Source organism: Dama dama, chromosome 18 (genome assembly GCF_033118175.1).
Source record: "Dama dama isolate Ldn47 chromosome 18, ASM3311817v1, whole genome shotgun sequence".
Taxonomy (NCBI): Eukaryota; Metazoa; Chordata; class Mammalia; order Artiodactyla; family Cervidae; genus Dama; species Dama dama.
In genome coordinates, this window is record NC_083698.1 from 49,996,647 (window position 1) to 50,022,570 (window position 25,924).

Below are 25,924 nucleotides of genomic sequence, written 5' to 3' on the forward strand. Positions count from 1 at the left end.
GGTCAAAGTATTGGAGTTTCAGCTTCAACATCAATCTTTCCAATGAACACCCAGGACTGATCTCCTTTCAGATGGACTGGTTGGATCTCCTTGCAGTCCAAGGGACTCTCAAGAGTCTTCTCCAACACCACAGTTCAAAAGCATCAATTCTTCGGTGCTCAGCTTTCTTTATAGTCCAATTCTCACATCCATACATGACCACTGGTAAAACCATAGCCTTGACTATGGCCCATAGTTGGACCATTGTTGGCAAAGTAATGTCTCTTTTGGTTACTTTGGATTTAATTTGCTCTTCTTTTTCAAATTTCCCTTAGGTTATTGATTTTAGATTTTTTTTTAGTCTCCTCATTCAATGCTATGTATTTCCCTGTAAGCACTGCTTGGAGAAGGAAATGGAAACCCACTCCAGTATTCTTGCCTAGAGAATCCCACAGACAGAAGAGCCTGGTGGGCTGCAGTCCGAGGGGTTGCAAAGAGTCGGACACAACTGAAGCAAGTTAGTATAGCATAAACACTGCTTTCATGGTGTCCCATAAATTTTGATAAACTGTATGCTTGTTTTCATTTAGCTTAAAGTAATTTTTTACTGGAATTTTCCTCTTTGATTCATGTATTATTTAGAAGTATGTTGCTTAATCTCCTAGTTTTTTGGGATTTCATGCCATCTTTCTTTTGTTGATTTCTAGTTTAAATTCACTGTGATCTGAGGAAATACAGTGTTTGATTTCTATTCTGTTAAACTTGTTAAGACGTGTTTTATGGTCCAGATATTGGTAAACAGACCATGTGAGCCTGAGAAAAATGAACTTTCTGCTATTGTTGATGGGGTACCCTACAGATGTCCATTATATCCAGACAATGGGTAGTATTGTTGAGTTCAGCTATGTCCTTAGTGATTTTCTGCCTGCCTGGATCTTTCCACTTGTGATTGTGGGATGTTAGAATCTGCAACTATAATAGTGGATTCATCTGTTACTCCTTGAAACAGTTCTTGCCTCATGTATTCTATTTTAAGGATTGCTATGTCTTCTTGGAGAATTGACTCTTTTCTCATTGTGTAACACCTCTCTTCTTCACTGTTAAATTTCCTTGACTGAAGTTTACTCTGGTGAAAATTAATATAGCTACTCCCACTTGATTATTGTTAGTATGGTATATCTTTCTTTATTGATTTACTTTTGATGTATGTTAAGTGAAGTGAAAGTGTTAGCCACTCAGTTATGTCTGACCCTTTGTGACCCCACGGACTGTAGCCCACCAGATTCCTCTATCCATGGAATTCTCCAGGCAAGAATATTGGAGTGGGTTGCTATTCCCTTTTCCAGAGGATCTTCCCAACCTGGGGATCAAACCTGGGTCTCCTGTATTGCAGGCAGATTCTTTACCATCTGAGCCACTGGGGAAGTTCAGGTGGTAAAGAAATATATATGCTTATTTATTTATATGTTTATTATATAAATAATATAATTATATTTTCATTTGTATAAATATATATTTATTTATTATATATTTATTTATACATATTATTATTTATATAATATTTATATTTAAAGTGAGTTTCTTATAGACAGCCTATAGTTGGGGTCTTGTTTTTGATCCACTTTGGCAATCTCTGTCTTTTGATTGATGCATATAAACCATTGTTGGCCAAAGTAATTATTGATATAGTTGGATTAATATCTACCATATTTGCTATTGTTTTCTCTGTGTCATCCTGTTCTTTGTTTCTGTTTTTCCCTTCCACACTTTTCCTACCATTTGTGCTTTTCACTGAGCATTTTATATGATTATATTTCATCTCCTTTTTAAGTATATTCATTATACTTAAAAAAATTTTAAATGTTTGATCTAGAGTTTGCAGTATACATTTACAAGTAATCCAAGTCCATTTTCAAATAACACTGTATCACTTCACAGTAGTGCAAGTACCTTATAATAACAAAATAATTCTAATTCTTCTTGTTCTTTATATCTTTGCTACCATCCATTTCACTTACACATAAACATACACATAAATATACAAAATGTATAAAACATTGTTGTTATTATTATTTTGAATAAACTGTCTTCTGTTAGATCAATTAAGAATAAGAAAAGCAAAAGATTTATTTTACCTTCACTTAGTTCTTCTCCAATGCTCTTTCTTTATATAGATCTGAGTTTGTGACCTATATTGTTTTTCTTCTCTCTTAAGAACTTCTTTCAACATTTCTTGCAAGGTAGGTCTACTGGCAACAAATTTTCTCAATATTTGCTTGTCTGAGAAAATCTTTATTTTGTCTTCATTTTAAAGGATAATTTCACAGGATATAGGATTCTGGGTTGGTGGGTTTTTTTGTTTTGTTTTTTGTTTTTTTTGCCTCTCAACACTTTGAATGTTTCAGTATTTTTTACTTGCATGTTTTCTAAAGAGAATTTGATGTTAATCTTATTTTGCTACTTTGTAGGTAAGGTTTTTCTATCCTATGACTTCTTTCAAGATTTTTTCTTTGTCTTTGATTTTCTAAAATTTAAACATGATATGCCTAGGTATAGTCTTTTAAGCATTTATCCTGCTTGATATTCTGTAAGCTTCCTGGATATATATTTTGGTGTCTAACTTTGGGAACTTCTCTGTCATTATTGCTGCAAATATTTCTTCTGCCCCTCTTTCTCTTCATTCTCCTGGTATTCCCATTACTTTGTACATTAAACCTTTTGTAGTTGTCCCATAATTCTTGAATATTCTGCTCTGGTTTTTCAGCCTTTGTCTGCTTTCCTTTTCAACTTTGGAAGTTTCCATGGTTGTATCCTTAAATGCAGCGATTCTTTCCTAAGTTATGTCCAGTATGGTAATGATCCTGTCAATGGCTTTCTTTATTTTTGATAGTTTTTTATTTGAAACATTTCCTTTTTATTCTTTTTTAGCATTTCCACCTCTCTGTTTATATTATCTACCTGTTCTTACATGTTGCCTATTTTTTCTACTAAAGCCCTTAGCATGTTAATCACAGTTTTGTTTTGTTTTTAATTTCTTGGCTTTATATAACAAATCCCTGCCATATTTTATTGTGGATCTGACACATTTAATCTCCTCAAACTGTGTTTTTTCCACTTTTTAGTATTCCTTACAATTTTTTGTTTTAAAGTGGACATTGTGTATTGCATGAAAGAATCTTCTATAAAAATGTCTTCAGCAACATAGTGGTAAGCTGTGGGAGTAAGGGAAACATTTTAAAGTCTGTGATTAGGTCCCAGTCTTTTAGTGAACCTAAGTCTCTGTACTGCACTTCACACATTCTTAATCTCCACTTCCGCATACCCTGGTGGGACAGGATGGGTAGGTGAGGCTGAAGTTGTATGTTTCCTTCTCTTCAGTAGGTTAGGATCTGGTAAAGTAGTCTCTTGTGAGGGAAGGTCTTGTTAAGAATAATAGAATGCTCTAGTTTATTTTAAAATTGCTACTATCCCCTTCCCCTTGCCGGAAGCAGGAGCGAATTTGTCTCTGATTATTCACTATGAGAACCTGGTAGAACTCCTGGAGGTAAAATCCATGAAAGTGGGAAATCCCTTTATGTCTGTGTACCCTTAGAGCTTTTAATCACAGCCCTCTACTCCCTGAGCTTCCAATAATTCATCAGTTACAGTTCAGGTTTTTCTACCATGCTTCTGGTGCCCAAGGAGGTTTCTGCTTATGGATATCTGCTTGAGTAAGTTGTGATTCTTTGTTTTCTGCTTATCTATCCCTCCATTTTGGGTGGGCAAGAGTTTTCCTATCACTTCATGTTTTAAACATGTCTAAGAAGAATTGTTGATTTTTTAATTTGTTCAGCTTTTTATTTATTTTTAGGAAGCTACTTCTAAGCTTCTTATATTTGGACTGAAAACCAGAAGTTAGGCACTTGTTTTTGTTTTGTTTTTGCAGTTGGTATAGTGGCATTAGTGAAATATTTTTTCATTTCAATGAAACAGAAATATTTCACAGAAATAAATAGGTTTTGAGGTGAGCTAAGGCAACAGAGTTTTGAAAATTCAGTGGTTTTATGGTTAAATATTAAACTGCATTTTGAAAAGGTCAACCTTTAAAAGGAATATTAAGTAACCAACTTTGTATAATAAATTCTGTAAATCTTGGATACAATTTAATGATATCTTTGCAAGTGGGTATTACAACTGTTAATTAAAGTTGAAAAAAAAAACCCAACAGCCTCATTATTAGTAACTATAAGTAGCAATTCATCTGCTAGGTATCCCAGGCATATATATTTAAAACACAATGTGCTACATAAAATCAGTGATAGTCAGTTTAATTAGCATCTGATGGGAGTTAGCAATTTAACTTCAATTTACAGGATAAAGGTTAGGTGTGGTGAGCTCATTCTATAATACTGGTGTTATTATAATAACGAACAGTAAGTTGACCACTGAATAAAAAATAAGAGTAGAGAGAAACCATCCATAAGTTTGGTAATCTGTAAAGCTACTACATTCCAATAAAAAAACATTTTGATTTTTAATTTTAAAATACATTTGTCATTACGTGGTAGTACTTATGGGAAGCTAAAACCTGAAATCTAGGCTAGTCCTAGACATAATGAGAAAAAAAAAGTAATCTCATTAACAGCAGTTGGTCTTAGCCATCTGACTTCAAACTAATTCTGATTTTTATAAAATAAAATTGTCCAGGTTACCAGATGTTGAGGCAAATTCTCTGTGGTATTTATAATCTCATATTCAGGAATCAAGATAATTTGTTCCTTTTTGCCTCCTTAATGTAAAGCTACTTCATATATTATTTTGTTGATCTCCAAACTATCTCAGCAGTTTTAAAATGTGTTCTTTATCCTTTTAAATACTTCTTTTGGTATTTGTTTTTCTAAACTTACCTCACTTTTACAATAAATTCTGTCAACTTGTATAGTTTGGGGGGAAAAAGGAAAATGAAAAAAAAAACAAAACCCTATATTTTGCAACTATCTTAAAATATCTGGTATCTCAAGTTAAGTGAACATAGCTAAATTTCTGATATTGACCTTCTTCTGGGTGGGGCTATGTCTATAACAAACCTAGAGCTTGTTTTCTTCTTAATTTATATCTACCTATGCATGTATTTGCCTAACATCTGCTTAGATATTGTTTCACTATTAAAGCTTCAGAAATCAATGAAGTTATAATAGTTAGAAAAAAGGTAGAATCTCTTTTTTAAATAGGTGTCAGGAAGATCCCCTGGAGAAGGGAATGGCAACCCTGTATTCTTGCCTGGAGAATTCCATGGACAGAGGAGCCTAGCAGGCTGAGCAACAGGACAAAGTGATAAAATTAAACAGAAACAAAAAACAAAAGCAAAATAGCTCTAAAACCAAGTAGCAGGATAAGTCATGTATTAAATTGTAGATTAGGTAAATTTAACCTTTAGAATTCAAAGTATCTGATTCCACATTTTTTATTTTTCTTGCTAGTGCCCATTTTTGCTTATTTGATTGCCTTGTGCCTTTAGGATCTCTTTTCCTCACATGTGTGTCCTTGAGAAATTTTGCTTAAAAAAACAAAAATGAGGTCTCTTGTATAAACTGGAACTGTAGATTTTTCTTTTACTTTCCATTTTTTAAGCATGTGTTTTCCAGAGACCACACTACAGAGTTCATGTGCTCTCGTAAGCGTGGTTCCATGGCTGTCATACATTGGCTCTTACTAGGGAAGTTTCCTTTGAGGAAAAGATCCAAGTCTACTGCTTTCTTTGAAACTTCACAGTATTCATTTTCTGATATATTAACTCAATAGGTACTCAGTAAATGTTAATTTGTTGAATAAATGAACCAATGAAAGGGATGCAAATTCTTTCACCTTTGTTAAGAATGGTTAATCTGTTCTTGCTCAGGACTGGCCTAAATTGCTGAAAGGGCTTTTGGTGGGACTATTTCTTAATTTAACTTGCTTTCTACTTATAGAACCTATGGGAAGTTGGCTAGTTATCTAATGTTGATCATATTCAGTTTGCAACATATTTTTGGATAAGGATTAGAGATCCAGTTTGGCAATTATTCAGTGGCTATTCAAGTGACCTATATTTTTTACATTAAAAAAATATGGGTAAAGAGAGCAGCAGTGACCATCAGGGAAATATGTCTTGTTTACTTGGTGGAGACTGCCCAATTCAAATTAATTAAAATTATTAATGTGGTGAGTATCTCCTTTAGCCATGTCTCTGATTTTAAGTCAAAAGAACACTACCAAGCAAGAGTGCATATTGAGTAAAACTTACACACAGACACATCAAGCTTTCTTTTTAAACTTTGTTTTAAAATTTTAATAATGGGAAAAAATACTTTAGCTAAAAAGCAAAATGCTGAAATATCTGATTATGCTTATTTTGCCTCAGGTAGCATATTTATTTTAGAATTCATGGGATACATGAAAGATGTATTTGCCAAGATTCTTGTCTATTAAAATCTGTAGTTCCAAGGCAGTGTTTTAATCCTATTAAAGCTAATTGAATGGACTCTACAGGCTTGTCAGTTAGGTGAAGTTCAAGTTGTAACTAGTATTAAAGGAAGAAAAATATTGTATAAGAACCAAATAGTAATGTCTAACTTCTGCCATTTATTCTTTCCACTTGAACCTAGGGCAATGTGAAAGAGTGCTTTCTGAGTTCACAGGGCAATTCATTGGAGACATTGGGATGAGATCTGGTTTCCAAAAGGACGATTAATACGTAAAAAAGGCCTCAGTGTTTGGAAGTTAAATTATGTCTTTATGGGTCCAGTAGCTCTACTGGAGACAAAGGTCTGACAGTGTTTCCATTAAAACACCACTTTCCAGAGCAAACACTGTCAGTGTAAAAATTTGCTCCAGGCTAAAGTTGGCATCAAGATTCTAGCCTAGAAGCTATTTTGTTTCTGAAATTCATTTGGGCCAGTTTAGCTTAATGGTTAAAGGGGATGGATATATATGTGTCTTGTTGCTTTTTTTTTTTTTTTCAGTGAAGTTATGAAATTCTTTTTTCAAAGGAATGTGCAACTGGATAATTTTTTTCCATACAGCAAAATAGACATGTTTATAAAAAGAGCAGTTTAGAACAAAATGCATTTTTAGTCTTGGATAATTCTGTGTATTAGGCTAAAGGATTAGTGTTCTTGTTTATTTTTATTTTCATTAAAAAAAATTCATGTTGAAGGTGTTCTTCATTTAGAATGCAACTCAGTAAAGTTGACATCAATTTGAAAGCCAAATATTTGTTTATATAGGATCTTGAGTCTCTATTCTTATTCTTCCATGGAAAGATTGTGTATGTAAATAGTACTAATTTTCTAAAGGCAGAAATTACAAATATTTATAAACTGTTTTATATTAAAAATCTCCTGTTAGTGATGACTTAACTGAGAGAAAAATTAGCTGGGAAGAAATGCAATCCCAAACTTTTATGTGACAGGCAGGACTGATAATTTATTTCACCATTTGCACAGTATTTTTATTTAGGATCTTACATCATTTGATAGGGTTTATAACAACTGGAAGCTTTGTATAGTCTAAACTATAAGATTTTATAAAGACCATTTTTCATGATAAGACTATCTTCCACTGTGTTATTCAATATTCTTCACACAATTCTGATCTATATAATGAATTTTCCTAGAGGATTTTTTATGCATGAAGTCTTGGAAAAAAGAGTATTTTCTGTGTATTTCTTTTAAGTCCACAGTTCAAATCTCTAGAATAACTTCTGATCTTTTAACATTGCATGACTATTGGTAAAACATTTTTGAACATCTTTAAGTTATGTATTATTACATTTAAAAATTTATACTGATAATATCATACTAATATAGTTTCAAATAAAAATAGTTTTATATTTTTATCTTTGAGAACAACAACAAAAAAAAATAGGAGTAAGAATTCTAGTGCTCTCTGCTACCACCCCAGTGTTGAGACCTTATGTTGAAGACCCACATCCTTGATATCTGGGAGAAGTGCTGATCCTCTGAGGTTAGGGACTTCTTCCCAGAGGACTGGATTTATGTGATCCAAACTGTAAAGTGGGTATTCCTTGAAATATCCAGAGATACCGATTAGTAGAACAGAGAGAAGGACTTACCTTCTCTGTTTTAAAACCAGTTTCTTATTTGTGTGCATCCTTCTACCATAGCTAGTGGTTGACAACCACCCATCTTAAGACCCAGCTTTAATAATCCTTCTTCAGAGATATTTTCCTTCGTCTTTTTCACCCTCAGTGGGAATTAATATCTCTTCTCCTAAATCATCATTTGAATTTCTATTTTAAGAGTAGCCATAGCTGCCTTCTATTAGAGTTTTGAAAATGTATGTATATACATAATCTATACTCCTCAGTTTACTTGATTAGTTTTTTAACTTATAAAGCTAATTTATATTTAAATATTATATGTCAATGTTTGTGATTTGTACCTGATGGAGGTTCAAGAAACACTTTTGGCTAATCTCTTGCTCAGACCACTACAAAAACTTTTAAATGGCCTCTTTGCTTAAGAGTCCACCCTATCCTATCATCTTGAATACTGTGACACATTACATTCCTGAAGTAGAGGTCCAGTTGTGTCAATCTTCCACTAAAAGGTTTCATTGGCTACTCTTCCAAATATTATTCATCCTTATATTGTAGGCCTTAAATAATCTGTCCCTTTCTCACTTTTCCAATGTTACTGCTTTACTACTTTTTATATACCATATTTTCAGGACCAGGTATGACACTAACTATTCATCAAATATACTTCAGGTTTCTCTGTGATAAATTCTATAGAGTAATTGTAGGTTCAGAAGATAGAGGTTGTTTGTAGTTACTATAGATTTAAGCAAATGCATGCCAAAATCATAATGAAATATTGATCTAGTGATAATTCACTGCCCTGTGGTAAATTTATAGTTGATTAAACATCTACAACAAAGAGATTAATAATGGAAGCAAGCAAATAACTTTTCCAAGTTTGTACAATCATTGGGTGTAAGAACTGAGACTTGGACCTGTGGTTGATTATGTCCAAAATCCTTGTACTTAACTAATAAATTTCCCTCTCTACCTGTCCCATTTTCTTCTTCTCTTCTCACTTCCATCTCTCTGTCTTTTTTTCCATGTGTTTCCATATACACATTTGTTCCATTTGTTTCCATATACACATACATATATGTATATATATATAATGTACAAATATACATATATTATATAGTACATATGGGCTTCCCAGGTCGCACTAGTGGGAAAGAACCACCTGCCAGTGTCTGAGATATATAAGAGACATGGGTTCAATCCCTGGATCTGAAAGATCTCCTGGAGGAAGGCATGGCGATCTACTGCAGTATTCTTGCCTGGAAAATCCCATGGAGCTAGGCAGGCTACCGTCCTCAGGGTTGCAGAGTTGGACATGACTGAAGTGATTTAACATGTATGCACGCACATTTATATATATATATATATATATGTTTATTTATTAATATTTTAAGTGAAAATACTAAACACATACATATTTCAATTACCTCGAACAATTGGGTAAGATGACAAGTAACTAATATAAATGTTAAGCTTTTCATCTATTTTTAAAAAATCAACACTGAAAGTACGAAATTGTTTAGTCATGGTTTGATATTATGTGAAAAAGAAAGGAGTTTTAGTTGACAACATACACACAAAATAACCAGAGGAATCGGGTGGAGAGGGAGGTGGGAGGGGGGATCGGGATGGGGAATACATGTAAATCCATGGCTGATTCATGTCAATGTATGACAAAAACCACTACAATATTGTAAAGTAATTAGCCTCCAACTAATAAAAATAAATGAAAAAAAAAAAAAAAACATTTATCGAAACTTTCCTATGTACTAGGGACTTTTCCAAGATTTTTTTGTATAGTGACCCACTTGATCTTTTCAACAATCTCAGTAAATGGATACTGGTCTGATTTTCACTCTATGTATAAAGAAACCGAGGAACACCATGTTCACTATTCCACCTCATTTGTTAGTTCTCCAGTTATTTCACAAATGTTTAGCTGATTTCTACCATGTGCTCAGTTTTGGAGATGTATCAGTGATTAAGGCAGTTGCTTTCATCAGAGAGCTGGCTGTCTATTTGAAAAATAGAGGAAAACAGGGGAATTATAGGACAGTATGAAAATTTCCATAATGGGTCAGCACACAGTTCTATAGTAATATTATGGGTGAAGGTGAGAGTGGTTATCCAATCCAGTTTTTGAGAAGAGGAGAGACAGCATCCCAAAGAAATTTATCCCTACGTTAAAATCTGGTGAATGAGAGAGAGGTAGCCTGGAACAATAGCGGGTGGGGAAATAGTGCTCCAGGCAGAGGGAACAGCAGGTACAAAAGTTCTGATGTGAGAAAAATCCTGAAGAACTTGACAATAAAGTCCAACAAAGAATCATGAAAGAATAAGTGCAGTATCTCAGAGATCAAATTTAAGATTGGATTGATGTGATAGCAACTATTTTTTGAAATATTGGAGAAAATAATCTTTCACATTCATCTGAATGAAGAATGAGAAACAGAAATTAACATGTTTATCACCATGTTGACATGTTAGAATGTTGTGATTTATAGTTTAAGATTAAACATAAACACTTAAACTATTAGATTGATCCAACAGCAGAATTGGTTTGGTATCTTTGTTACTGGAGGCACTTAACTGCAGTTTGGAAATTTTTCCTTTCTTGAAAAATACGTTTTTCTTTCTTTCATTGGGAAGTAACTTAATATGTTCTCTAAGGTACTTTCTACCTCATTCACCCCTGAAAACATTACTAGATTGGAGAGAGTGCTGTTAAGAAAAATGACCGTGGAATGTAGCAGTCTAGAGTTGCTGACTATAGAATCCATAGAAAAGGACATATAATAGTTGAAGTTCAGTTTGTAAGCAGTCTTACAGCTCATGGATCACCATTTTGAAAAAGTAGTGAAGGAATATAAAATTACGGTCTTTTATTGTACACAATTTCAGTTTAGATATGAAGAGTAGGATATTATCACAGGCAATACTAGTCAGTATATTTTAGTGTTCTAGACATTCTATCTTGATAGGGTACATGTTTTGGAGGGCCCTGATGTTAACATGCAGTGATTTTTTATTTTTTAATTTTTATCTGAAATTGTCCCTTAAAAGAGAAATAATTTAATGTATTTTAATAATTTAAAATTACCATATTAAATGATTAGGTACAATGTTTAAATACCATTTTAAATATAGCTTATGCTGAAAAAATGTATTTTAAAGATAATTTTATTTGTATAAAATTCAGGACCCATAGGTTTGAGTTGGAGCTATGGAAGTTTTTAACATTAACTGAGATGGCTTCTCTTCTTTGACCTCTGACTGATTGCAGATCATGTACCAAAGAGTTTTGCCATAAAGTTCCCAGTAATGGTTCAAATAGAGGCAGATTAAGTCAAGATAGATAATAAAATTACCAATGGAAAATAACTCAAATATTATTGCTGCTGCTGTAAGGATGTCATTTCACTTCTTTTTATGCATTTGGCAGATTCAGAACTATCTCACTCATACATCCAGGAGGGAATATGTCAGAACAATATCTTGTGAGATGTTAGGAAGCAAATGTGGAGGCAGAAGTTACCTAATTATATAGTTTCCAATCTATTTCAGTGCAAGCAGTTTACTAGTAGCTTATAAATAGAGGAGGGAATTTTAAAATCATGAGTTGGCAGAGCATTCTTCTTTCTCTTTTTCCTGTGGAATGCTGAATTATTCTTCTGGAATCTTATCCCTAAAGATAAAATCCATCTTTCTTGAAGTATTGATATTGTCACCCTGCATTTGCTAGCAATTCAATGGAGGACAGTGAATTTTATTGTGTGTTATAAGATTACAACTTGGAAAACAGTGGAGAGGGTAATCATAAAAGAAACATGCAAGATCTTAAAAAATGAGGACAACAACAATTGAATGGTCATTTGGAATTGGTCTTTTTTCAATTTCCCTGGTCCTAAATGTAGCCTCACTATTTTAGGATAGCACCTATAACATGACTAGCCAGAAATAGAGAGAGAGAAATATTTAGTTTGACAAACTGGGCCAGGGGAGATGAAGGGGATGGAATGAAGCAAATAAGTTCTTTGAATTCTGCAGGGGGCAAGAGGGAGCTGGGAAGGGGAGTGCTAACATCAATCTAGAGCACATCTCTTTACAAGTATGGAACTTTGAGTTAAGAGATGAAATCATTAGAATGAAACTACATTTTAAAACTATCATTTATCTTTCACTAATATTAAGAAGAATGGCTTAATATCTTAATTAATCATGAGTGAAAGAAGTTAAATTTAAAAGAGAATACTTGGCATTCTAAAAACGAGAAATAGGCAAGCCACAAGTCCTGAAAAATGTATTTTTACAGATGTTATGTAAGAGTCAATTAATTCATGGAACTATTTTTGCCATCCTAGTGTTAATGTTAGAGCATCTTATGAAAGAGAGGTTAAAAGGATACATTTAATAACTTTGGAATCATGGTTGGTTATTTTTGTGTTAGCTTTATCAAAAGGTCAATCGGAAAAGTTCTGTCCTTGATAGCACTGTGAATGAACTAACCAAACACATTTAATACAGGGTTGCAGTTAAAGGTGACATCTATGTAACTTTGAATGAATGATTGGTATAACTTTACAGGCACTAATCATTTCATTTTGGCTTCATCTTGGGCTTATTTTATTCTTCTGACATTTAATAAAATCTATAAACCAACTTAAAAAATGTATTCCACAATTATGTACTTTGGGCTTTTAAACATATTTTATTTAAGCCAAGAAGTTATTGGCCTGTTCTTTTGACACAGTTGCTTTGTGGACTGTAGGATTCTATCTATCATCTGTTTAATGGAGATTAACAAATAGAATCTATGCGGTTAAATTGGTTCTGTAAAGTAGAATCAAGTAAGTTTTATGTGTATGTGCAAAGAATGCTCTTTATCACAACAGTAATTAGAAGATTTATGAAACAAACTTGTATTTAAAAACTGATCTCTGCCTTCACTTCTCTTTTAGTTTAAAAAATGCTTTGAGGTATTCTTCTCAACAATGTAAAAATAAGCGCATCATAGGCATGTTCCTTAAGTAAAATAAATTTGTATCATAGTCTAAAACACCCTGCATGATCTGGTTCTTATTTTCCTCATCTAGTCTCCAGTCATTCTTCTTTCCCTTACTATACTGCAAACTGGCTTAACAGTTTTTGAAAGTCAGCTTGCTTGCCTCTAATGGGGAGTTTTTTTCTTTTTTTTTTGGGATTTCAGTTTCTCACCCTTATCTTTTTCTATGCTGTTCCATCTGTCCTGCTCTTGCATGCCTGGCTCCTTTTCATTCCCCAGGTTAGTGGTTCTGTGTCCTAATGGGCCTCCTTCTTCAACGGAGCTTGTTTGTTAGTATTTATGGTAACATTTGTTTATCTGTTGAAATTTTGACAGCTCCATTAACCTAAAGTTCTGTGAGAGTAAAGACTCTTTTAAACTTTTTCACCCTTTGTCCATAGAAGCCAACAAATGCTGGATATGTAGTAGCTCCTATTCAATGAAAACAACTGCAATAACTAAAAATAGAGTACTTAATCGATGAGCTTCCCTGATGTCTCAGATGGTAAATAATTCACTTGTAATACAGGAGACCTGGGTTCGATCCCTGGATCAGGAAGATTCCCTGGAGAACGGAATGGCAACCCACTCCAGTATTCTTGCCTGGAGAATTACATGGACAGAGGAGTCTGGCAGGCTACAGTTCATGGGGTTGCAGAGTCAGACGCGGCTGAGCAACTAACACTTTCTTAACTTTCTTTCTTTCAATTAATGATAACTCTGAAACAGATGCCTTCAAACAGTTGCCAGATACTTACTGAAATTGATAACATGAAATGCAATGAATTCTTGAAGATTTTGAAAAAATATAAGACATATAAGGCAAACTCAGGAAGTGTTACAAGACAGGATTATTTACTTTTGGAATTTTATTTCAGAATTACGATAATAGTCAAATATTAAAAATTTATAGAAACTATGTAACTTACCAGAGGTGATTTCTTTAAATATCCTGATAATATTGGGATTAGTTCATATATTACGTTGCTGTTGTTTAGTTGCTAAGTCATGTCTGACTCTTTTGCAATTCTATGGACTGTAGCCTGCCAGGCTCCTCTGTCCATGTGACTTTCCAGGCAAGAATACTGGAATGAGTTGCCATTTCCTTCTCCAGGGGAATTCCTGATCCAGGGATTGAATGCATATCTCCTGTGTCTCCTGCATTGCAGGCAATTTTTTTTTTTTTTTTTTTACCTGCTGAGCCATATAGAAACCTCGATATGATGTAAAAAAACTAAATCTCATTTTTGACAAATGTGCAAAAAGTCATTTTTTAGTAGAATGGGCTCATAGCTCATAGACTCAGCGTAAGAAGGTAGAATGAATAATTTAAAATTGCTAAATGTTCAGCAATATGTGGAAGTATTTTTGTTACAAATAGTGTGTTTATGACAATTAGTACAGAAGAAAATGTAATTGTATCATTAGAAGTTTATGAAAGATGACGTCATGAAGTAAGTTTTAATCAAATTTTAAAGTTGCTTGATTTATTTTGTATGTAACCCAACGAAAATATTTTAGGCAAAGCTCAAAAAGGTGCTGGAAGTCCAAGCAAAAATGCCAAGAATTGGGTTAATTGGCATAGTACAAGCTGGCTGGGCACAGTTGGGGAAAGTGTCAGAGTAGGGAGAATCCCTACCAAGAAAGACGGTTTGTGCAATTAGCTCTCTGAACTTTAACCCTTCCAGAATAATTAATGAGTAACAGAGGGGATCAAGACAAAGACACAAAGTGATATGGTGGGTGCTAGCAAGTAATACATCAAAGAATGCTCATAATTGGCCCTGTGGCTTTCATTCTTTGCCCTATTTCTTTCAATTCATTGACTCAAAATAATGGGTTCAGGTTCATTATCAACAGGTTTTCAGCTGGAAGAGTACAACGTTACAACAAAGCTTGGATTGTGGCAGTGTGGATGTCTAAGAAGTTGTAGTTGGTAACCACACTTTGAGGAGGGAAAATAACAGATTCCTTCTAAATGAATCAACAGCTTTTACAGACATATTCAGGATCTTGAGAACCTTATATTCTCCAACTCTACAATGCTGGAATTTGATTGGTGTGGGCAGGTATGTGTATTTCTGTTTGAATGATTGATGCTTGAGGCTGTGGGGAAAGGTTTATCCTCCCTATATTATTTTAAATGAAATGGAATTACTGACATATGATGCACAAAGATACCAAGTGTTTTGTCAATCTATGCATGTAACTGTAGATTATTTCTTATATTTTTGGATTATAAGTTTGTAGAAGTTTTGATTTCCTTTGATTATTTACTTTAGATCATTATGGGAGAAAAATAGAAAGTTTTCTGAGAAATTGCTAAGTGTTCTGAATTCTTTTAATTTAATAAGCTAAATTTAATTGAACTTATATTGTTATGCACAGATATATATACATTTTCAAGATTTATGCTTCTTATTTTATTTAATTTTGTGCGGTCATTATTTAAGACAGTAAATTTTATTTTTGCACTTGAATATTAAAAAATATCTTTCTTTATTAATAATGCCTGAGCTTTTGGAAGTTATCATTGCAGCTATTAATTTATATTATCATATTAGTACAGCTAATTTCAATTTTAGAAATATTATTTTTATGTAATTGCAAATATTAGAGCCTAAAGCTGATTAATGCATCTAATGTTTATCACGTAAAATTTCAAATATTTTCATAGTGCTTATTATTAACATTTTATCCAACTAAAAGCTTAGCTATGTCTTTTGAACTAGAATTTTATTAAAAGCTTCTATATTTTCAGTTACTTGTTATATTGTCTTTCTCAAAATGGTACCATTTACTGGTAAATAAGACATTTATTTATCATTAATGTTTCAATCAAATTTCTCTCAAACTTGAAATACAAACTGGAGCCAAATACTGAATAAAAGATTGATTGAGTTAGACATTTAGCCCTGGGATTCCCATTAATTAAACATCTATTAAAATGTGTTGAAAATGCTTGATGGAGATAAAATGACCAGAAACATATATATACATATATATATTTCATTATTGTATGCATTATATATTAAATGTATGTATTTCATTATTGTATGCATGATATATATTATATATATGTATTATATACATATACATATTATATACATTATATATATGTATTTCATATATATTTGTTTGTTCTGGTCAGTTTTATCTCTATCAATCACTTTCTATATATATATGTATTTCATTATCTCATAGTAATGAAATCAGTACTAATTACCTAGCATATATCTACTGAGAATGTAATTTGTGCCAACAAAATGTATGACATTATCACTAATTCATATGAACATACTGTTAGAAATCATAATTCTTATGATCATTATGATTCACTCTAATAAATCCATGAGTTTACAAATTTAGCTTGCACATTTTCTGGACAGTGTTTAACAATGTATTTTCTTTTGTTTTCAGTCATAATGGTACATTAAATGTGACAGAAGTTTTTTATCAGTTAACAGAAAACACCTTTCATTTTGTTTAGTAAATAATTCACTAATATATAATATTGGCCAAATATTTCCTGTTGTGAATTAAAATTTTCTTGGATTTAAAATTTAGGAGTTTTAAAGATTCTAGAAAGTGTCTTTTGACTTTAGGTTATCAAGCTAATCTAGCAAAAGATCCTCCTGGCTCTGATGTACTATGCTAAATCTGGGTGAAGTCATAAATTTAGGACTGAGTTTTTTGGAGGATTTATCCCCCAGTGTTAAATTCTCCACTTACCCTGAAGCAAATGTGTATGCATACACATTCATTACTTCTGTATACATTTCATAGTTAAGTATTAACTAAGCATTTCCTGATATAACAAGCATTCTATTTGACGGATTGGAAAATCAAAGATGAATAAAAGTGTCATCATGAAGCTCACAGTCTACTGGGGGAGACAGATATATAGACAAATAATATAACAATATCCTAGTATTCAATACTATAATGAAGATATGGAAAAATTCTTTCCGAGCCGAAGAAAGGAGCTGCTAAATATGACTGAGGAGTCTCCTATAAGACTTCATTGAGAAGGTGGCCTTTAAACTTGCATCCTGATTGATAGATAACTAATCAGACAGATAAATTAATCTAATCAGACAGGAAAGGTGAGAGTGGAGACAATGTATTATACAAAGTTACTAAGTCATAAAGAGCACTGCTGGCTCAGATGGTAAAGAATCTGCCCATAATGTGGGAGACCTGTGTTCGATCCCTGGGTTGAGAATATCCCCTGGAGAAGGGAATGGCTACCCACTCCACTATTCTTGCCTGGAGAATCCCATGGACAGAGGAGCCTGGCAGGCTACAGTCCATAGGATTTCAAAGAGTTGGACGTGGCTGAAGTGACTTAGCACAGCACAAATTCAAATAGTTGCAAATTGTTTGAAAGATTGCTTTGAGTACTGAGCACTGGTTGGAAACTTGTAGGGACATTAGGCTAGTTTGTTGTATGGGGTCAGGTTGAAAATTACCTTGAATCTATGCTAAAAATTTTGGACTTAATTCTGGGAGCTATAGGGTAACCCTGGAATATTTCTAAGAACACGTTTAGAAGGGCAAGTGTATAGGCAGTGAATAGCTGGTCTGGAGAGAGCAGAGACTGGTGACTGACAGCAAGGACTTCTGGGAGTCTACTGTGATTGTTTAGGTAATAAACTATGACCTACTTAACTGAGGCAAGGGCAATGAGTCTGGAGAAGAGGAGGGCACATTTAAAGATTACTGAATGAGTTCCACAGGATTTCAATACTGCTATGTAAAGACGTTGGTATAGCTGAGAGAAAGCTCCAAGATTTTGTGTGTGTGTTTGTGTGTGTGTGTGTTTGAGACATTGTAGGTGTAGTATTTCTTGTGGGAAAATAATGAGATGGACATTATGTTTTAATAAAAAGCATCGATGAGATATAATTCATACACCATTCAGTTCACCCACTTAGTGTGCCAATTAACAATTTTTCTAAAGCATATTCACAGAGTTGTACAAACATCACCACAATCTAATTTTAGAATATTTTCATCATCTTCCCCACAAAACACCATAACCATTAACAGTCACTCATTATCCCCATTTTCCCAACTCTGGGAAACTACTGCTGTGCTTTCTGTTTTTGATTCATTCTCATCATTTCATATACTTAAACACACAGTATGTAGTCTCTTGTCACTAGCTTCTTTGACTTAACATAATGTTTTCAGGGTTTATCCATATTGTAGCAGGCATCAGAACTTTGTTCTTCATTCTCTTTTATTGGAAAATAATATTTTATTATATGAACATGTTTCACTTTATTCATCCCTTAATTGGTTTATGAACATTTGGGTTGCTTCTACTTTTTGGCTATTTTGACTAATGCTGCTATAACATGTAGGTATAAGTTTTTATGTGATGGTATTCTTTCATCTTCAATTCACCACATTGTTGCTAGGTCTTATAGTAACTCTATGTTTAATATTCAAAGAACTGCCAAAATGTTTTCCAAAATGACTGCACAATTTTGCATTTCTACTAGAAATGCATGAAGGTTCCAATTTCTCCACTTCCTTATCAACACTTGTTATTATCTTTTTGTTGTAATCATCCTGGTGTATGTGATATCATGATTTGATTTTACATTTCCCTAATGATTCACGGAGTCGCAAAGATTCGGACACAATGGAGAGACTGAACTGAACTGAACTGAATGAATAATGATATTTATCATCTTTCCTTGTGCTAATTGGTTATTTTTTGGAGAAATGCCTATTCAGATTCCATGCCCATTTTTAAATTGGGTTCTCATATTTTTAATTTTTTGAGTTGTAAGAATTTTTTACAGATTTTAGATAAAAGCCCCTTGTGAGGTGTATGATTTGCAAATAGTTTCTCATATTATGTAGGTGGATTTTTCATTTTTTTGATGGCATCTTTTGAAGAATAAATATTTTTAATTTTGGAAGTCCAGTTTATATATTTTTCCTTTCATCACTTGTGCTTTGAATGTCACTTCTAAGGAAGCATTACCTAACCGAAGGACACAAGTGAAAGTGAAAATCGAGCAGTTGTGTCCAGCTCTTTTTGACCCCATGGCCTATACAGTCCATGGAATTCTCCAGGCCTAAAGGGTGGGTAGCCATTCCCTCCTCTCCTCCAGGGGATCTTCCCAACCCAGGGATGGAACCCAGGTCTCTTGCATTGCAGGCAGATTCTTTACCAGCTGAGCCACCAGGGAAGTCCAAAAATACTGGAGTGGGTAGCCTATCCCTTCTCCAGCGAATCTTCTCGACTCAGGATTTGAACCAGGGTTTCCTGCATTGGAGTCGGATTCTTTACCAACTGAACTACCAGGGAAGCCCACCCAAAGATTTCTATAATTTTCCTAAGAATATTATAGTTTTAGCTTTTAGAAAGTCTAAGATCTCTTTCAAGTCAATTTTTGTTTTAGTGTGAGTGCGGTGTCCAGTGTTATTCTTTAGTGTGTGGATATCCTGTTGTCTCAGTATCATTTGTTGAAAAGATTATTCTTTTCCATTTTATTGCCTGAGCACCCATTTGAAAATTAATTGACTATAAAGGTAAGAGTTTATTTCTGGACTTTCAATTCTAGTCCCTTAATTTATGTCTATCCCTGACTAGTACCATATTGTATTGATTGTTTGTATTGATTGATTGTATTGTATTGACTGTAGCCTTGTTGTAACTTTGCAATTGGGGATAATAAGTCTTCCAACTTAATTCTTTGTTGTTCTTTTTTTAATACTTGTTTTGACTATTCTGAGTCCATTAAATTTCAACATGAATTTTGGGATCAGCTTGTCAGTTTCTGGGATTTTAATAGGGATTTCTTTGAATCTTAGATCTATTTGGTATACAGTTTTAACAGAGTTAAATATTCCTAATCATAACCATGGGATAGCTCTTCAAATATTTAGGTCTCTTTTTTTTTCAACAATGTTTTATCATTTTAGGATATAAGTCTTATACATTCATTAAATTTATTCCTAAGTATTGTATTCTTCTTGATGCTGTTGTAAATTATATTGTTTTCTCAGTTTAATTGTTGCTCATTTTGGTTTATGGAAATATAATTGTTGTTTATTAATCTTATATCCTTCAACCTTGCTGAATTTGTTTTAATAGTTTTTCAGTGGATCCTTTAGGATTATCTATGTACAAGATCATGACTGAAGCAGCTTAGCATACATGCATGTACAAGGTCATGTCATTTGCAAATGGAGACAACTTTTTTTCCTTTCCAGTCTGGATGCCTTTCACTTTTATTTAAGCCTAATTGCTCTGATGAGACTCTCTAGTACAGTGTGGAATAGAAGTGGTACAACATTCTTGTGTTGTTCCTGGTCTTGAAGGGATAGCTTTTAGTCTTTCACCATTAAGCATTTAGTCTTTCACCATTAAGAACTTGAAAATGAAACTGAAAAATCGCTCAGTCATATCCAACTCTTTGTGACCCCATGGATTGTAGCCCACTGGGCTCCTCTGTCCATGGGGATTCTCCAGGCAAGAATACTGGAGTGAGTCGCCATGCCCTCCTCCACAATCTCTTCCCAACCCAGGGATCGAACCCAGGTCTTCCGCATTGCGGGCAGATTCTTTACCAGTTGAGCCACCAGAGAAGCCCAAGAATACTGGGGTGGGTAGCTTATCCCTTTCCGGGGGATCTTCTCAACCCAGGAATTGAACCAGGATCTCCTGAATTGCAAGCAGATTCTTTACCAGCTGAGTTACCAGGGAGGCCTGCACTTTCTTTTTCAAAGATACGATTTATCAAGTTGAGGAAGTGCCCCTCTATTCCTAATTTGTTGGGGTTTTATTGTTGTTGTCATGAAAATATGTTGAATTTTTTCAGATTCTTTCTCTGCATATATTGAGATGTTTATGTATTTTGATGGGATGGAATAAAATTTTTAAAAAAATCAGCAGTTCATGGAGATGCATAAACACATTATAAAGTTACTTAAACATTTTTATAACAAACTTTTATTTTTAATAATATGTATTTTTTAAAAATATTTGGGCCCAACTACAAAAGCGTAATCTGTGTATTCCATACTTCAGTATCTCATATTGAACATATCTTTGTATAAAATTTAAAATACATTCTTTTTGTATATAAAATAAAAATTAACCAATTTTACAGATACAAGTGTGAAGCTGCAGCTATATTTCTTGCATTTATGCATTTTTAATAGAAACAAAGTAATGGCTAATATTTGGGAAATTAATGAACAAGGAATAAATTTACTTCATAGAGTCTTATTTGTATTTCAATTATGACAAATAGGCATTTTCTTGTTTAGGTAATACTATGCATTTTGCTAAAATTGGTGGCATACATTACTAAAAATGAGTTTCTGCTTTGATGCATGGTATTTAAACTTCAGAAAATCAAGCACATTATCATAGACAGTGAGACATTATAAATGGATGTTTAGGTCAGAATATGAAGTTATTAGCATTTATAGGAGAATTATTTAAAATGAGATTTGTGTATTATGTGGCATCTGTAGAATTTCTCTCACCATATCCTTTACATAATTATAGCAATCATTATAAATAGACTAAAGAAATCACTTTATATTTTTAAAGTACATTTTTTTAAGAAAAGGAAAAAGGAATATTTTTGAAATTTAGTAGTTATTCTTAAAATACTAGGTCATTTCTTAAAAGTACCTTTGATTATATAGTCTATTAAAATCTCAGATCAAGATAAATATTTCTGTATTGCTACATACCTGAGTTTCCCTTTAAATGCCTAATACTTTGATTCATATTCAGGATTTTTTTTTTTTTAACTTTAGTCTGCCTGCTGGGATGAAAGAGTCATCTCATCTTGTATTAATTTCATTTGATATATAGAATATCATTATGTCATAGCTGTTGGGGTAAGCTTAAATTCCAGAGACTCTCTAAACTTTGAAAGTAATATTTTAAGCTTGTTTGTGTTTAGCATACTTTCCCTTTTCATTAAAGTGTCTATTTTAGCATCACCTAATATAGTAAAAATATTAACTTGTTGGAGCATCAGAATATTTTAAGAATTCCCCTTCATATGCAATAACCAAATAAACTAGCTTAAAATTTATATGTACATATACTTTATCATTTGAATCTTTGCCCCTTTCCCCTTAATCATTATGTTTGGAGAATACAGATCATGTTCAGATTTATAATTTAGAGGAATATTTTAAGTTGATTTCATTATGCATTACTTGAGTGTGTGTGTGTGTCTGTGTTACTTTTGGGTTTATGCCCTTACATTTTGTTCTGTCTTGCTCTTCTTAGGGGATTATTTCTTCAAATATATTGTTGAAAAAGTATTTTTTTCATGTTTCTCTGATAATAGTAACATGGATAGTCACATTGTTAGGTTTGATTTTAACCACATGATAGAAATATCTAACAAGTGTACCATAATATTATCATAAAAGAACAGTATTTTCATTCTTTTACAAGTGGTTGACCAGTTTTCCCAGCACCACTTGTTAAAGAGGTTGTCTTTTTTCCATTGTATATCCTTGCCTCCTTTGTCAAAGATGAGGTGTCCATAGGTTCGTGGATTTATCTCTGGGCTTTCTATTCTGTTCCATTGATCTATATTTCTGTCTTTGTGCCAGTACCATACTGTCTTGATGACTGTGGCTTTGTAGTAGAGTCTGAAGTCAGGCAGGTTGATTCCTCCAGTTCCATTCTTCTTTCTCAAGATTACTTTGGTTATTCGAGGTTTTTTGTATTTCCATACAAATTGTGAAATTCTTTGGTCTAGTTCTGTGAAAAATACCGTTGGTAGCTTGATAGGGATTGCATTGAATCTATAGATTGCTTTGGGTAGAATAGCCATTTTGACAATATTGATTCTTCCAATCCATGAACACGGTATGTTTCTCCATCTGTTTGTGTCCTCTTTGATTTCTTTCATCAGTGTTTTATAGTTTTCTATGTATAGGTCTTTTGTTTCTTTAGGTAGATGTACTCCTAAGTATTTTATTCTTTTTGTTGCAATGGTGAATGGTATTGTTTCCTTAATTTCTCTTTCTGTTTTTTCATTGTTAGTATATAGGAATGCAAGGGATTTCTGTGTGTTAATTTTATATCCTGCAACTTTACTATATTCATTGATTAGCTCTATTAATTTTCTGGAAGAGTCTTTAGGGTTTTCTATGTAGAGGATCATGTCATCTGCAAACAGTGAGAGTTTCACTTCTTTTCCTATCTGGATTCCTTTTACTTCTTTTTCTGCTCTGATTGCTGTGGCCAAAACTTCCAACACTATGTTGAATAGTAGTGGTGAGAGTGGGCACCCTTGTCTTGTTCCTGATTTCAGGGGAAATGCTTTCAATTTTTCACCATTGAGGGTGATGCTTGCTGTGGGTTTGTCATATATAGCTTTTATTATGTTGAGGTATGTTCCTTCTATTCCTGCTTTTTGGAGAGTTTTAATCATAAATGAGTGTTGAATATTGTCATTCTAACACAATACACAAAAATAAACTCAAAATGGATTAAAGATCTAAATGTAAGGCCAGAAACTATAAAACTCCTAGAGGAGAACATAGGCAAAACACTCTCTGACATAAATCACAGCAAGATCCTCTATGACCCACCTCCCAGAATATTGGAAATAAAAGCAAAACTAAACAAATGGGACCTAATGAAACTTAAAAGCTTTTGCACTACAAAGGAAACTATAAGTAAGGTGAAAAGACAGCCCTCAGATTGGGAGAAAATAATAGCAAATGAAGAAACAGACAAAGGATTAATCTCAAAAATATACAAGCAACTCCTGAAGCTCAATTCCAGAAAAATAAATGACCCAATCAAAAAATGGGCCAAAGAACTAAAGAGACATTTCTCCAAAGAAGACATACAGATGGCTAACAAACCATGAAAAGATGCTCAACATCACTCATTATTAGAGAAATGCAAATCAAAACCACAATGAGGTACCATTACACGCCAGTCAGGATGGCTGCTATCCAAAAGTCCACAAGCAATAAATGCTGGAGAGGGTGTGGAGAAAAGGGAACCCTCTTACACTGTTGGTGGGAATGCAAACTAGTACAGCCGCTATGGAAAACAGTGTGGAGATTCCTTAAAAAACTGGAAATAGAACTGCCATATGACCCAGCAATCCCACTTCTGGGCATACACACTGAGGAAACCAGATCTGAAAGAGACACGTGCACCCCAATGTTCATTGCAGCACTGTTTATAATAGCCAGGACATGGAAGCAACCTAGATGCCCATCAGCAGATGAATGGATAAGGAAGCTGTGGTACATATACACCATGGAATATTACTCAGCTGTTAAAAAGAATTCATTTGAATCAGTCCTAATGAGATGGATGAAACTGGAGCCCCTTATACAGAGTGAAGTAAGCCAGAAAGATAAAGAACATTACAGCATACTAACACATATATATGGAATTTAGAAAGATGGTAACGATAACCCTATATGCAAAACAGAAAAAGAGACACAGAAATACAGAACAGACTTTTGAACTCTGTGGGAGAAGGTGAGGGTGGGATGTTTTGAAAGAACAGCATGTATATGATCTATGGTGAAACAGATCACCAGCCCAGGTGGGATGAATGAGACAAGTGCTCGGGCCTGGTGCACTGGGAAGATCCAAAGGAATCGGGTGGAGAGGGAGGTGGGAGGGGGGATCGGGATGGGGAATACATGTAAATCTATGGCTGATTCATATCAATGTACGACAAAACCCACTGAAATGTTGTGAAGTAGTTAGCCTCCAACTAATAAAAAAAAAAAAATAAATAAAAGAACAGTATTACTTTAAAACAAAATTTTGTCATTGAACTTCAATTTAGATCTAATAGACACTGATGTTTATATTAAAAGATGATGTTTCAAACCAACTGCCAAATAGAACATATATGTTGAATGTGTTTCTTTTTATTTCCAATGTGTTCATATTTGTGTTTTCTTCAGATTTGTCTCATAACTTAATGATATGCATTTCTGAGAATATAATACTAGATTCTTAAGTATCAAAACACTAAAATACCTATCACTACAACTTTGTTATAGGTAATCTGAGAGAATTGATTTGTTTAATATTTGTTCATAAATATTTCACTCATAAATAATAATTTTTCAAATAAATATGTCTTAGGAGATTTTTGTATAACTCAACAAAAATTATTCATTTGTTTGCTTTATGGGTTAATTTTTTTTTCTTGTTTTGTCTGGTGAGAAAGAATTAATAAATAAATATACTTGACATTTTAATACAAGAAAGCATATTGAATTTTATACATTTTACTAAGAATTAACAAAGTTGAATTTCTTTGGAAATTTGGAAAATGGCTATGTACCTACATGCAAACATTTATATTACTTTGTACATGCATATACTAATGTATATATAAGAAAAATACATATGTATATTTATCATATATATGTTTACATATATTTATATTGTTGAAGTATATCTGAATGAATGAGAGTATACATCATCACTGGAGCTAAAAATGGTTAAATATCTTGATAGATTAAAATTGCCCCAGATTGGTAATTTGAGGTAAATTTCTAAAAATTAAATTTGTTTAGTAGAAAAAGACCATTTAGCAAGCTTTTATAATTTTTCAGACAAAATACCATGAATCCATCATCTAAAGCAGGAACTGTGAGAGGAGAAAAGTGGGAAGATTTTTAAACTACTGATTAACACATAAAGGTATAGGATTAAACATTAATTATGATGTTCCTGAAAAAAGAAGCAGTGCTCACTAAAAACCTACATTAATAAATCATACCAGTCTAAAATTATACTTAAGAATCATGACAGCAGGCTATTACATTGTTAT

The 25,924-nt window shown here is 33.2% G+C and overlaps 1 protein-coding gene across 3 annotated transcripts in view; it reads left to right on the forward strand.

Moving 5' to 3' along the window:
- TFEC (transcription factor EC) overlaps positions 1-25,924 on the forward strand; it is a 223,564-nt gene that overhangs the window by 67,869 nt on the left and 129,771 nt on the right. Inside the window, exon 3 of one of the 3 annotated variants that reach the window (XM_061165315.1) lies at positions 15,088-15,166. The exons of 1 other annotated variant lie outside the window; for it this stretch is intronic. In XM_061165315.1, the coding sequence (XP_061021298.1) occupies positions 15,140-15,166 (27 nt within the window). In that variant the 5' untranslated portion in view covers positions 15,088-15,139. Of the gene's footprint in view, positions 1-15,087; positions 15,167-25,924 lie in introns of those variants that run through there. One more of the 3 variants, XM_061165316.1, reaches the window with a different exon arrangement.